The sequence below is a fragment of the Trichogramma pretiosum genome, unplaced genomic scaffold (assembly GCF_000599845.2).
Source record: "Trichogramma pretiosum strain Unisexual culture from Peru unplaced genomic scaffold, Tpre_2.0 scaffold35, whole genome shotgun sequence".
Classification (NCBI taxonomy): Eukaryota; Metazoa; Arthropoda; class Insecta; order Hymenoptera; family Trichogrammatidae; genus Trichogramma; species Trichogramma pretiosum.
This window is the reverse complement of record NW_019640943.1, coordinates 189,660-205,215: the sequence shown is the minus strand read 5'-3', so window position 1 is coordinate 205,215 and position 15,556 is coordinate 189,660. Positions and strand designations below refer to the sequence as shown.

The following is a 15,556-nucleotide window of genomic DNA, read 5'->3' as shown; positions in this document are numbered from 1 at the left end:
GTACTCTCTGTGCAGAAGACGGGTAAGAAAAACAGGCGCATGCGCCACCCGGTGAGAGCCCCAGACTGCAGACAGTATATACAGTGAATAGTACTCCCCAGAGCAGCCTGCCTGCCTGCCTGCCAGCCGCGAGAGAGAGACACGACTCGTCGCCCATTGGTCGGCGTCGCATGGTCCGACATCGGACCACGAGTAGCAGCAGAGCACCACAGCCGCACAGCCAAAGCAGCGCGCAGCAACAACGATAGAGAGAAGCTATATGAACACCTAAGGAGCAATAGGACGCGTTGTGCGCGTTATACGACCGCTATACGTTGTGTGCGTGTTTTCTGCTGCGGAAAAGAAAGACAGAGAGAGAGAGAGAGACAGTGACTCATGTGCACACACGTTAGTCTCTTACAACTATATAGCTAACGTCGTGTCCCTCTCTCTCTATCGTCGCCTCGCGAGACTCCGAGCCACGCGTGGAAAGATCCGATTCACATGCGTTGTGTGCTGCGACTCCGGACTGACTCTATATACTTTATACTACCACGCCGCGCGGCGCGCGTATAATAGAAAAAGAGATGCGCCCCCGTTGTTGAGAGAGAGAGCGACGACGACGACGACGACGACGACAACGACGTTATATATTAGCAGTCGAGGCACCGTCGGCGCGCAGTTCCAGAGTGGTAGTCCTTACTCGTCAGCCGCCCGAGACGGACGTGCAGACAGCCAAAGAAAACGAGAAAAAAGAAAATTACAGTTGACACGCGGCGCAAATTAGAATATCGATTGCCAAGCGTTTGAATTCGTTCGATAATACACAACGCTGACACGCTCTCTCTGCATTTCGGCTGCGGTGCAACGAGTAGTTGAAAGTGACAATATAAAAAATACTCTCTATCTCATCGTACATCGTAGTGTAACTTTTTTTACAACATTTGCTATTTATATATAAGAAAATATTCAGTCGACGAGAGATACAGTTTTTCTAACGTACAACTGCCAACGACAACGATCACACACGTCAACGAAGATTTTCCCTCCGATATCGGCCGTTACAAGAAAGGTAAAGTGACGCACGCCCGAAAAAGCTCTTGCCTCATTTCTTCTTCTCTTTTTTTTTTGTTATATTATTTTTTGCAGGTTACGTTTAATGCGTTCGTTATCGTTCTACTTTTGGCCGTTTCCAAGCTTTTTTTTTTATTTTAAATAATATAATGCACGCCAGCTAGCTCATATTGATCTCGCGAAAAAGTGCCACGAAGGACGCGCTTTATACTATGAGTTTCGTATACGCTACTATCGAATGCGTATCGATCGCGTTCGGTGTGTGAGTGTGGCCTGTATAGGTATATACTACTGCTGTAACTGCAGTAGTGACGGCTCTATATGCACACGTATATCGTATAGATGTAACGCCGCGTCTCTCGCTAATGTTTGTATTGCATATATACACATCGAATATACACCTGCCGTTACGTATATAGTAGAACTCTTCGTGCGATTTTGACTTTTCTTCTTTTCAATTTTTTGTTTTTTCGAGAAATTACTCGGGCGATCGGCGGCGGCGACGCGTCTCGAATCGGTGTCTCTTGCATATACGCGCATAATTCGGTCTTCGAGGTAATTCGCGAAAAATCGACATGAATGAAATCAATTGGCCCGAGAAGCCGCATTACAAATGCATTTAAGCAAGAAAGCTGAATTTAGACAGGAAACGGCGCGCGTCAGTGCGAAAGCAAATTTGCACGCGTAAAAATGCCACTGCTTGCGCTGCTCAACCATTACTTTTCGCGCACACACACACACACATACACACCTCTTTATAATAATCCGGGGGGCCATAGCCGCCACCGCCGCCGCCGTCGTCGTCGTCATCGCATGTACATAGTCTATTGCGCTTTCGCGTGAATTTACGTCACCGCAATACATAAAAAAAAAAAAGCCACGAGAACAAAGTGTTACATTGTATTCGTCCGAAAAATTTTCTTCTGTTTCTCGACGTGTCTCTTTCTACCCGGTTCTTTGTTTTTTTTTTTTTTTCGGCACCTCGACGAAATACAGCTGTTTCGACGCACTATCGGAGCTTCGACAGTTCTTTCTTCGAAAAAGGTTGGCGTGCATCGTACGATTACAGATGGATACACAACGATGTGTATCGGTTGCTCCGATATAATTGACTTGGTTGGTGTCTCTCTCTCTAACGTTTTAACGGTTTTCCTGTGTAGCTCGCTGCTGCTGCTGCGCTGCAGCAAGTGGCTTTCGAAAACTATGTTTACAATTATAACTGCCGTTTTTCGCGCGCGCTACATTACGAGCGAGCCGAGTAGTACGAATAATTGTCGCATTTATGTACATCGATGTAACGAAATATATAGACCGCGAGTCGCGGAGGAAGAAAAAAAAAGAAGCAAGGATGAGAGTAAAAAAAAAAGCCGTCTCGCGTCTAATGATAATAATGAGGCGGTCGATTGGGTAAAAATCGTACGATCCGCGGGAATCGTGTGCTGTGTGTGTGTGTGTGTTACAGTTTCACAAGCCACGCGTGCAATCTGTACAACACACGTATATATCGTTATAGAAGAACGTTACGGAGAAGGAACGAAAAGCTTCAAGTTCGAGAACGACTTTTTCTTTTTTTTTTCCGTCATCTCAATTTCTTTATTATTTATTTATTTATTTATTTTTAATACATCGTTGCGTCCTCTCTGTTTGTAATAATGCTCGCGTGGATGGATCATCATCATCATCATCATCATCGCGTGTACCGAGCGTAATTGGGATTTTGGTGGGGGCGGCAACACACCGTTTTTTCCGTATTATATATATAATGCTACTATATATATATTCCGCGTGTTGTTGAAAATCACGCGATCACGTGATCGTCTTCCGATCCCATCTCCACGGCACAGCTGACTCGCACAGCACCGCGTGTATACTATGAGTCGTGTTTGTTGTATATATATAGGTATATCGTCGGCTCGTCGGCGTTGTGGAGCAGAGCAACACGTGTACCGCGCGAAACTATATAGATATACCCGTAGCGGTGCGTAAGGTACACGTAAGTGTGTATGAATGACGACGACGACGTGTCTCTCAGGGTGTTTACGTATTTAATAATCGATTTAACACGCAGGACAATACCCATTATTACCCGAGAGAAAAAAAATAAGCCATTGTCATCCGTGGTTATTTCTTTCTTTCGTTAAATTCCAAATCGGTTTTTCGATCGAAAGGAGTAATGGAGCTGCTGTTTGTCGATCGGTTGCTCCGATATAATTGACTTGGTTCGAGCTTCTCTGTACTTTTTTCGGAGTCGAGATTATATATATCTCTCTCTGCCTTTGTCGCAGGCGACGAGGAAAAGTCGAGAGCAGCAGCAGCAGCGTCGAGAAAAAAATTTGTATACGAATGAAGAAAAATATCGTACGATCTTCCGTAATTACCATATATATTATATACCTACTACTTTCGCTATCGGGCGTTACAATCAAAAATCTTTCACGCGCGTTTATGCTCCGTTATGCCGTATAATTTATGTGTATATTTAAAATATCTTTATGGAGAAGGCAAATGTGTTCACTTCTGTATTATAACGTATTAGATATATCATAGAAATTCGTTGGCGTTAACTCGAGTGTGTGTGCGCGCGTACAAGTAAGTAAGTGTTTATGTCGCTTCCGTGTATGTGTGTGTGCGAGTTTAACCGAAGTGTGTCCCCCTCGCGCGGGGTCTAGTGCTGCTGCGCTCTCCGTATAGCACTATAATAATGCTCAAGTTCACCCATCAGTCAGTTAGTGATCGGCGTTTGCTGCTGCTGGGACGATAGACAAAGTCTCGCGTCGTTCTCTCCTGTGTATAACGAAGCACGTCCAAGACACGCTCAGGACAGAGAGAATCAGACAGACAGACACACACTCGCACACACAAGGAGAAAAAAAGAAGTGATTTGTAAAGTAACGTTTAATAATTATTTTGTCTCTCTCTTTCTCTCGCTCGATAATTAAGACGAACGGAAAAATTCTAGTTTTTTTTTCGATTTTTTTCTTGCTCTCGTTAGTGTCCTTTTTTTTTATTATTGTAAAATATAATTAGTCCGCTTTAAGTGTGTGTGTGTGTGTATGTGCGTGCTGTATTGCAAACATCGAAGAATTTGCGTCGTTGTGTGTACATCACACGCACCTTATTCCTATATACATCGTCGTCGTCGTCGTAATAGACATTTTCGCGCTGTGCGGTTAATTTTCGTGAAATATAAACATAACACGGACACGACGACGAAGAGATACACATATATATATCGGCCGCGTGTTACACGCAGCAGGTATATATATCTGTCTATATACAACATCAAAACGCGACACGATATTTGAATTGCAAAAGTCCATCCGACTACGCGAGAACGACTATTGCCTATTATCAAATAGCTCTTTCCGCTTTTTTTTTTACCTGTCTTTTTTTCTTGCATATTTATATTACTTCTTCGCCTCCTTCTTCGTGTCTTCCCCGATCGTGATTAATTAAAAAAAAAAAAAAAAAATATTGAATCGTCGAATTTCCGGTGCCGGCGCGAGAAGTGTCAATCGTGCATTTCCGATCGCGAGCAAGCTAAGCGCTGTGTGTGCCCCGACCCGAGACCTTGTCGCGATAATGTACATCAAAACGAATCGGAACGCGTCTAATTGTCGCGCGAGTAATCGTCAAGTGTACCGATATCGATACGGTGATCTTCTTCCTTCCACTTCGTCTTCTTCGACTTTTTTATATTTTATTTTTAGTGATGGGGAAATTTTTTATCACTTTTGACATCTGCGTGTGAACATCGGCTGACTTCTATATATGTATAATATAAAAAAGAATATCGCGATAGTGGTGCGGTTATATCTCGACGCAAGCTGTACTACGCGGCTCGCGATAATCTCTGTATGTATATCCGCGTGTATCTCTCTCGTTGAACAGAGAGAGAGAGAGAGAGAGAGAAGCCGTACGATATTTTATATATATAATATACTTTACGTAATACATATATGCTCTGCAGAAGTGTAAACTTCAGGCCTACACGTGTATAATAATAATCGTAATAAGCAGCAGCAGCAGCAGTGCGGCCTTTGGAGCGCAGAGTGTGACAAACGTCAAGTTCAAGGTCACGATCAGGCAGCAGCAGCAGCAGCAGCACAGCGCCCACGTGCTGTGTTGTCTGCGGCGCGCGTGCGTCTCTTTTTCGAATTCTTGCACGCGGTTGTATGTGTATATATATATTAGCAGTGTGCCGATTCTGCGTGCGGCGTTTATAAAAGAAAAAGAAGAAAGAGAGAGAATTTAAATAGCCAGAGACACGGGTTTTTTAAAGCGAAAACACAAAAAAAAAAATCGTCTGCGGGTGACAACGAAACGAGCAAAAAAGAAAGAATGAGAGAAAACGGTGCTATCGGTGATTTATAAAGCCCGAGAGATAAAAGAAAAATAACGTTTGATTTCTCGTGTGACATAGATGAGATATATTACATTACACGCATATATCAGCTCTCCGCGAGTAGTGTTATGCAGATTGTGTTTTCTGGCCAGAGATTTTCCGTCGCGCGGTGCATTGCAGGCCACGGGGACACACATTGCGTTATATACCTCCCACGAACTCGAGATTTCGATTTTTGCTCTGCACCGATTATATCGATATAATATTAATGTGTGCATTTCTCTTTCGCGCGAGCTGTCACGCACTGTCCGGGGGAGAAAATTTTCTGCGCGTGATCGCCACCAGTAATTGTATAGAAGTTTCGTCACACACACACACACACAGACACGCTTCGTTTCGGAGCCGCCGAGTCAGCTATTAGCATTTTTGTCTCTCTCTCTCTCTCTCTCGCGAGGCTCTCGGCTTACATTATTTATACACGTTAAATAGCCAACGTAATTGAAAAGTAAATATTATAATGTATACTTTTCGCGCCAATCTTTCGTCACAGACACTTGACAAAACGTAGACATATACCAATCGTGTGCGTGTATGTGTGTGTGTGCGCTCGAAATAATCATAATAAATAATAATTAATAATAACTCCAGATTGCATCGATCTACAATTGAACCTGATCGATCGCGTACACTTGAATCGAGTTGTCGTCGCCGATGCGCGCATTAATTCATTATCTAAATTACAATAAGCGAGAGCGTATATTAAATCACGCTCGCGATTATCGACGAGAGCAAAAAAAAAAAAAAAAAGACACGCGAGCAAAGCGAGCGAGCGCCGCCGGTCAATTGTATTGAGATTATCTCGCTCAATTACACGCACACTCGCGCGCTATATGTACATATTCTCGTTGTCGAACGATATGTGTCGTTCCGTCGTACTTATAATATAACGCTGTATAAGCGACCGAGAGAGCGAGAAACGATCAATTTTCGCTACGGCCTTCCGAGTGAGGTGACCAGGTTACACATGCTATATGTATTATTATACGCTCCGCAGCGGTGACGGAATAAGAATGAATAAAAAAAAGCAGAAAAATTACGATTATTCTCTCTCTCTCGCTCTCGTCGCGTATCGCTTTACAGAGACGCGTGGAGTAATGACGTATTTTATAACTGGACGATAATAAACATTTTTTTATCGTGCGTATTTATTACGTAGAAGCGAAATTCCGCGCATCGATCGCGCGATGCAATTTTTGCGCGATTCTTTTCTAATCCGCATCGAAACGCGCAAGCGCGAGTCGAGTCGCGGAGGGGACGACGACGACGACGAGTGCACTTGAACTTGTCGCGTGCTCCGCTTTGCTGTTAATACAACGATGAATGAAGAACGCTCCGAGACTCATGTTTTTATTCGCTCTCTGTTTCAGTTTATTTGTCCACGAAACTTTTTTGACGCTCCGTTCGAAGAGAAGCAAAAATCTTGACTCCGATTCCCGGCACTAAGCAAAGCACACGCAGAGGATCGCTTGATTCGTTACATATAATTCTCTTGTATACGCGACACAGCAACAACAAAAAAACAAACCAAGATGCCCGCTAGATCGACCACCAGTGGTTCAATGATGCCGGAGCCGCCGCGCAACGGCGTCGCTCAGCAACAACGGCACGGCGCCCAAATGGCCGGCGGACGGCCCGCCTTCCAGCTCGACGACGAGATCGTCGTGTCGGGCTTCTCGGGCCGCCTGCCCGAGTCCTCGTCGATCGAGGAGTTCAAGGACCAGCTGTTCGCCGGCGTCGATCTGGTCACCGACGACGAGCGCCGCTGGCCCTCGGGCATACACGGCCTGCCCGCGCGCACCGGCAAACTGAAGGATCTCGCGTCGTTCGACGCCACGTTCTTCGGCGTGCACGCCAAGCAAGCCAACGTGATGGATCCGCAGCTGCGCATGCTGCTCGAGTTGACGCACGAGGCCATCGTCGACGCCGGCCTGAATCCGAGCGAGGTGCGCGGCACCAAGACCGGCGTGTTCGTCGGCGTGTCCGATTCAGAGTCGGACGAGTACTGGACCTCCGATCCCGATATGGTTAACGGTAGGTTTAATTCGATTGTTAAATTTTTATAAAAGAAAAATTCACAGTTCGCTAATTGAAATTTTATTCATTCTCTTCGCCAGGATACGGATTGACCGGCTGCTGTCGCGCCATGTTCCCCAACAGAATCTCCTACACCTTCGACTTCTCGGGGCCGTCGTTCGCCCTCGACACGGCCTGCTCGTCGTCGCTCTACGCGATGCATCACGCCGTGGCGGCGATGCGCAGCGGCCAGTGCGACTCGGCCATCGTCGCGGGCGTCAATCTACTTCTCAAGCCCACGAGCTCGCTCCAGTTCCACAGACTGTCGATGCTGTCGCCGGACGGCGCCTGCAAGGCCTTCGACGCCTCGGGCAACGGCTACGTCCGCTCCGAGGCGGCCGTCGTCATATTCCTGCAGAAGAGCCGTAGCGCGCGCCGCGTCTACGCCACCGTGGTGAACAGCAAGTGCAACACCGACGGCCACAAGGACCAGGGCATCACCTTCCCCAACGGCAACATGCAGAACAGGCTGATGCGCGAGGTGTACGCCGAGGCCGGCATCGATCCGCGCGACGTGGCCTACGTCGAGGCCCACGGCACCGGCACCAAGGTCGGCGATCCGCAGGAGGTCAACTCCATCGCCGAGCTGTTCTGCAAGGACCGCCAGGGACCCCTGCTCATGGGCTCGGTCAAGTCTAACATGGGCCACTCGGAGCCCGCCAGCGGTCTCTGCTCGATCGCCAAGGTGCTCGTGGCCATGGAGCGCGGCGTCATACCGCAGAATCTCCACTTCAAGAGCCCGAACCTCGACATCCCGGCGCTGTCGGACGGCCGCATCAAGGTCGTGAGCGAGAACACGCCCTGGGAGGGCGGCCTCGTCGGCGTCAACTCGTTCGGCTTCGGCGGCGCCAACGCCCACGTGGTGCTGCGCAGCAATCCCAAATCCAAGAAGACGCCGGTCATCCAGACCGAGAGCAGCCCCGTTCCACGGGCCGTCGCTGTCTCCGGCCGCACCGAGGAGGCCGTAGCCGCTCTCCTCGACGCCGTCAAGCAGAACGAGCACGACGAAGAGTTTCTCGCTCTCGTGCACAGCATCCACTCGAAAAACATACCCGGCCACTCGTACCGCGGCTACGAGATCCTGGGCTCGATCAACGAGCGCGAGATCAGCGAGTACCACAGCGCCGAGAAACGACCCGTCTGGTACGTCTTCTCGGGCATGGGCAGCCAATGGGCCGGCATGGGCAAGGAGCTCCTCTGCATTCCCACGTTCAAGATCTCGATGCTCAGGTGCGCCGCGGCGCTCAAGCCATGCGGCGTCGATCTCATGGATCTGATAATGAACGGCACCAACGAGACCTACGAGGACGTGCTCAACAGTTTCGTGACCATCGCCGCCATTCAGGTCTGCCTGTGCGACCTCCTGACGCTGTTCGGCATCGCGCCCGACGGCATCGTCGGCCACTCGGTCGGCGAGGTCGGCTGCGCCTACGCCGACGGCACGTTCACCGCTGAGCAAGCCGTGCTCGCGGCCTACTGGCGAGGCCACTCGCTCAAGGTCGCCGGCCTTGCGCCAAACATGGGTATGGCCGCCGTGGGTCTCAGCTGGGAGGAAGCCAAGAGACGCTGCCCCGCCGACGTGTTCCCAGCCTGTCACAATTCCGCCGACTCCGTCTCCATCTCCGGACCCCTGGCCTCGATCGAGAAATTCGTCGAGGAGCTCAAGGCCGAGGATATCTTCGCCAAGCAGGTCAAGAGCTCGGGCGTCGCCTTCCACAGCAAATACATCGCCTCGGCCGGCCCGACTCTGCGCAAAAATCTCGAGAACATCATCCCGTATCCGAAGAGGCGTACGGCTAGATGGATTTCCAGCTCCATTCCCGAGGACAAGTGGGGCACTCCTCTGGCCGAGCTCAGCTCGCCAGCCTATCACGTGAACAATCTCCTGTCCCCCGTGCTGTTCCAAGAGGCTCTCGCCCACGTGCCCGACAACGCGATCGTCATCGAGATCGCGCCTCACTGCCTGCTGCAGGCCATCCTCAGGAGATCCCTGCCCAAGACCGTGACCAACGTGGGTCTGCACAAGCGCGATCACACCAACAACATGGCCTTCCTCCTCGGCAACATCGGCAAGGTCTACAACGCCGGCGGTCAGCCCCAGTTCCAGAACCTGTACCCGTTGGTCAGCTTCCCCGTGAGCTGCGGCACGCCCATGCTCAATTCGCTGGTCAAGTGGGACCACTCCATCCAGTGGGACGTGGCCGATTTCTCCGGCAAAAATTCGCGCTCCGGCGAGAGCGTGATCGAGATCGATCTGTCGAAGGACACCGACGCGGCCCTCGCCGGCCACGCCATCGACGGTCGCGTGCTGTTCCCCGCCACGGGCTACCTCACCATCGTCTGGCGCACGTTCGCCAAGCTGCGCGGCGTCGAGTACGAGAAGCTCCCGGTCGTCCTCGAGGACGTGCAGTTCCAGCGCGCCACCATCATGCCCAAGGAGGGCTCGGTGAAGTTCCTCATCAACATCTTCGACGGCACTGGCGACTTCGAGATATGCGAAGGAGGCTCCGTAGCCGTGATCGGTAAAATCCGCGTACCCGAGGACGTCGAGAAGGAACAGCTGGCTCTCGAGCCACCGACCGTAGCCCAAGATCCCAGCCTCCTCGAGCTCACCACCGAGGACGCTTACAAAGAGCTTCGTCTTCGTGGCTACGACTACACCGGAATCTTCCGCGGCATCAAGTCGGCCGACAGTCACGCCGCCGCCGGCAAGCTCGCCTGGTCGGAGGACTGGATCTCGTTCATCGACACCATGCTGCAGTTCTCCATCCTGGCCAAGGACACGCGCGATCTCTACCTGCCGACCAGACTGCAACAGGCCATCATCAATCCGGCCAAGCATCGCGAGCTCGTCGAGAGCCTCGGCGAGGGCGAGGGCGTGCCCTGCTACAACTATCCCGAGATCGGCGTCATCAAGTCCGGCGGCATCGAGCTGCGCGGCATGAAGGCCTCGCTCGCCCCGAGACGCCAGCAGACCCAGGCGCCGCCCAAGCACGAGCGCTACCTCTTCGTGCCCTACGACAACGCCACGCCGCTGGTCGAGGACCCGACTCGCGCCAGACTTCACGCACTCACCGTGCTGCTGCAGGTGGTGCGCGAGAACCTGGGCGGACTGAAGCTCAAGGTCGCCGAGATCGCTGGCGAGCGCGCCTCCGAGGCCCTCATGGCCCCGACGGTGCTCGACGTGCTCCTCAGCGAGCCCCAGTTGAGCGTCGACCTGCAACTGGTCACCGTCGCGCCCGACAGTCACGCTCACCTGCTCGAACAGTCCGGCATCAAGGCCATCGTCAAGGACGCCCAGGCCGGACCCGTGGCTCAAGATCTGCACCTGATCCTCGCCGCCGACCTGCTGACCAACAATCAGCTGGCCGTGCTGAAGAACGTCTCGGCCTCCATCAAATCGGGCGGATACGCTCTGCTCGAGGAGACCGGCAAGACCCTGGCGTCGATCGCGCGCAAGGGCGGCCTCGAGATCGTCGCCCAACAGGCCATCTTCGGCAAGAACTACGTGCTCCTGAAGAAGGTCGAGGAAACCAGCGAGCCCATCGTCATTCAGATAACCGAGAAGAACTTCATGTGGGTCGAGGGCCTGAAGAACGCCCTGAAAAAGGCCGAGACCGAGAACCACAAGGTGCTGCTGGTCTGCCAAGGCGAGGAGCTCCTCGGTCTCGTGGGTCTGATGACCTGCGTACGCCAAGAGGCCGGCGGTCACAACGTCAGCTACGTCTTCATTCAGGACAAGAACGCCCAGAAGTTCTCCACGCAGGATCCGTTCTATCAGGAGCAGCTGTCCAAGCAGCTCATGTCCAACGTCCTCAAGGGCCAGCAGTGGGGCAGCTACAGACATCTGAGGCTCGATCAGCAGACCGACGTGTCGTCTCTGCACGTCGAGCACGCCTACATCAACGCCCTGGTCAGAGGCGATCTCAGCAGCTTGAGATGGATCGAAGGCCCGCTCAGCTATTATCGCCCAGAGGAGCATCCCAACAAGGAATTCTGCAGCGTCTACTATGCACCGCTCAATTTCCGGTAAGTTACAACCTCCATGAAAAATTCATTCACCCATAGATTACTCGTGGAACGATTACTGATCGAATTCGCTCTTCTTTTCTCGCAGTGACATCATGTTGGCCACCGGCAAGCTCAACGCCGACGCTCTGCCCGGCGACCTGGCCGGCCAGGACTGCATCCTCGGTCTCGAATTCTCGGGCCGCGACTCCAAGGGCAAGCGCGTCATGGGTATGATCGCGGCGCGCGGTCTCGCCACCACCCTGCTGGCCGATCCGGGCTTCACCTGGCCCGTGCCCGACAAGTGGAGCCTCGAGCAGGCCGCCACCATTCCCGTGGTCTACGCCACGAGCTACTACGCGCTGTGCGTGCGCGGCCGCATGCGCCCCGGCGAGAGCGTCCTCATTCACGCCGGTAGCGGTGGCGTCGGCCAGGCCAGTATCGCCATCGCCCTGCACATGGGCTGCACCGTCTTCACCACCGTCAGCTCCAAGGAGAAGCGCGACTTCCTCAAGGCCAACTTCCCGCAGCTCAAGGACTCGAACATCGGCAACTCGCGCGACACCAGCTTCGAGCAGTTGGTGCTCACCCAGACCAAGGGTCGCGGTGTCGATCTCGTCCTGAACTCGCTGGCCGGCGACAAGTTGCAGGCCAGCGTGCGCTGCCTCGCCAACGGCGGTCGCTTCTGCGAGATCGGCAAGTTCGATCTGTCGAACAACACCGCGCTGGGCATGTCGCTGTTCCTCAAGAACACGTCGTTCCACGGCATTCTGCTGGACGCCTTGTTCGACTCAGACGGCCCAGAGAAGCGCGAAGTCGTCAGGCTCGTGAACGAGGGTATCGAGAACGGCGCGGTGAGACCACTACCGTCCACCGTGTTCAGCGAGCAGCAGATCGAGCAAGGTTTCCGATTCATGGCCACCGGCAAGCACATCGGCAAAGTCCTGCTTAAGATCCGCGACGAGGAGCCGGCCAAGGTCACCCAGCCCACTCCCAAGACGATCGCCTCGATTCCGCGCACCTACATGAACCCCAACAAGTCCTACGTGCTCGTCGGAGGTCTCGGTGGCTTCGGTCTCGAGCTCGCCAACTGGATGATCACGCGCGGAGCCCGCCACATCGTGCTCACCTCGAGATCGGGCGTGCGCACCGGCTATCAAGCTCTCTGCATCAGAAGATGGCGCGCTCTGGGCATCCGCATCGACGTCTCCACCAAGGACGTGACCACCCTGGAGGGAGCCGAGCAACTTCTCGCTGCCGCCAAGCCCGTCGGTGGTATCTTCAATCTGGCCGCCGTGCTGCGCGACGCTCTCCTCGAGAATCTCGACGAGAAGCAGTTCAAGACCGTGGCACTGCCCAAGGTCGACGGCACGAAGAATCTCGATCTCGCCTCGCGCAAACACTGCCCCGACCTCGACTACTTCGTCTGCTTCTCGTCCGTGTCCTGCGGACGCGGTAACGCCGGTCAAACCAATTACGGCCTGGCCAACTCCGCCATGGAGCGCATCTGCGAGCAGAGACAGGCCCTGGGACTGCCGGGTCTCTCCATTCAGTGGGGCGCCATCGGCGACGTCGGCCTCATCCTCGAGACCATGGGCAACAACGAGACCGAGGTTGGCGGCACCCTGCCCCAACGTATGTCCAGCTGTCTAGCCACCATGGACGTGTTCCTACAGCAGCCGCATCCGGTCCTCGCCTCGATGGTGCTGGCCGACAAGAACAAAGCCGCCGACGCCGGCAGCCAGGTCGGTCTGCTCGAAGCCGTCGGTAATATCCTCGGCATCAAGGACGTCAAGGCCGTGAATCCCAACAACAGTCTGGCCGATCTCGGCATGGACTCGCTCATGGGTACGGAGATCAAGCAGACGCTCGAGAGAAATTACGACATCGTGCTGAGCCCACAGGAGATCCGAGGACTGACCTTCGCGAAATTGAAAGAATTCGCGTCGAGCAGCGGCGAAACCTCCGACACACGTAAGTATATCTTAATTATTCTCTCGAAGCCTTGAATAATTGATGATAAAAAGACACCACTTAACCGTATCGACCTTTCTTCTTAGCAGCCGCATCGCCAACTCACAGTGCCACAGCCGAGAACAGCCCGGACTCCCTGCTCTTCCAGTGCTCCGGCGCTGAGATCATTCCACGCACGTCGCTCATCAAGCTCGAGACCCGCGGCGCCGAAGGCACCCCCGTCTTCGTCGTCTCGGCCATCGAGGGCGTCATCGCCTCGCTCAAGAGTCTCGCCTCCGAAATCACACGTCCCGTCTGGGGTCTTCAGTGCACCAAGGACACGCCTCTGGACTCGATCTCCGACTTCGCCACGCATACCATCAAACAGATCAGGGACGTGCAGGCCAAGGGACCATACACCCTCGTGGGCTACTCATTCGGTGCGCTGGTCGCATTCGAGATCGCCCTGCAGCTCGAGACAGCCGGTGAACAGGTCGTGCTGACGCTCCTCGACGGCTCGCCCGAGTTCATTACCCAGCACTGCCGCACCATCGGCAAACAGACCGGTTCCGATGCCGAGAACTTCGAGGTCGACGGCGTCAGAAAGGCCCTGGCTTACTTCGTGAGACAGATGAATCCCAATATCGGATTCTTGAAGGTAAATTTTTCTTTCCCTTCGTTTACTTTTACTCGCTTTGAAATTGCATGTTCGTAATGAAATAATTATTTTGCGCAGGCTTACAACATGCTCCGAGAAACCACAAATGACGATGATATGTACAAAAAGATGTTGGAACTCATTGGACAGACGCCTTTCAACAAGGACGACGTGAAAGAAGCCAGTCTTCTGTTCTACAAGAAATTGAGGGCAGCTAACTCCTACAAACCTGTGGGCAAATATCAAGGACAAGTAACGCTTTGCAAAGCCAAAGATAACTTTGTCACTCTCAATTTGGATTATGGATTGTCACAGGTAATTTTTACTTTCTCCTGACGATCACTCGTAACTGAAATGACATTTAAACGAATCATGTGAATAATCAAACATTTTTACTTTTTACAGATCTGTAACCAAACTGTGAAAATCGAAGAAATCTCGGGCAACCACAGAACCATCTTGTCCGGTGAAGGCGTCAAGCAAATAGCGGAAATTATTTAAGTCGTTGTAGTCAATTATCTAGATTTACCAAAAGCCAGAGATTCAAGTTAAATTTTCGTACGTAAGACGGAAAGATAATGTGATTTACTAATGTACAAAGATATATTTCTACTGGAAAATTCTCTGCACACAACTTATTTATATTAATCATTATCTCGCTATCATTTGTTACAAATTCATGATTCTTCATCATCATTTAGAGTTTAATTACTAATAATACTATATATAATATTGTAAAAAGTAGATTGATTCATTTTGCCAAGTTTTTTGCGCTTCATTGTGAATGAACGCGTTGGGATCTTAACAAATATGTAAAAAATGTAATTATTTATGAAAAAACATAGATGATTTGACAATTAGCATGTAAGATAAGTTTAATTATTTTTGATTTGTAGTGGAGTTATTTCTCTAATTTTTACTCTGACGGATGTACTCTGTTAACTTAATAATGGAAAAATTAAACTTTGCGACTTTTTTATGTACATCAGTGGACAGGTGGCCATAATTAAGTTGTATAAAACATAAATGTATTTGACTATTGTTTGTGCGTTGAAAGTATACCTTAATAATTGCTTAAGTAGCAGATGCAGTTGTTGGACACAATTTGTAATTGATTTTTTTACATTAAAGAAACTGTTATGTTAATAATTAGTTAAAATAAGTCGAAGATTTTTTTATTACATCTGTACAATTGATTTGAAAAAGTTATGATTTATACATTCGATTAGTACAAGCTCATTCAAAATAATTTTAATTCCTAGAAATAAGTATAACGAAATATAATGGAATAAAATCACTGTAAAATTTGCATGCTGTGCATTTATTCAACTTTGCATTTAAAAAATGCATAATGTTTGATGTATGAACACTTATGATAAATAAACAATATAAAAAATATTCTGTTA

At 50.9% G+C, this 15,556-nt stretch overlaps 1 protein-coding gene across 4 annotated transcripts; it reads left to right on the top strand.

Moving 5' to 3' along the window:
• Positions 1-601: 601 nt before the first annotated feature.
• On the top strand, positions 602-15,546 carry LOC106653506 (fatty acid synthase). Of its 4 annotated transcripts, none has more exons than XM_014372961.2 (7): positions 602-1,051; positions 6,826-7,489; positions 7,573-11,560; positions 11,649-13,513; positions 13,600-14,150; positions 14,229-14,465; positions 14,556-15,546. In XM_014372961.2, exons 2-7 carry the CDS (start codon positions 6,988-6,990, stop codon positions 14,649-14,651), a joined length of 7,239 nt encoding a protein of 2,412 aa, XP_014228447.1. In that variant the 5' UTR covers positions 602-1,051; positions 6,826-6,987; the 3' UTR covers positions 14,652-15,546. The 4 variants fall into 4 exon arrangements, with proteins under 4 accessions (XP_014228447.1, XP_014228449.1, XP_023313751.1 ...); XM_014372963.2 differs by lacking the exon at positions 602-1,051 and adding an exon at positions 3,764-3,936; XM_023457983.1 differs by lacking the exon at positions 602-1,051 and adding an exon at positions 3,764-3,941 and having other exon boundaries at positions 13,603-14,150.
• Positions 15,547-15,556: the final 10 nt, after the last annotated feature.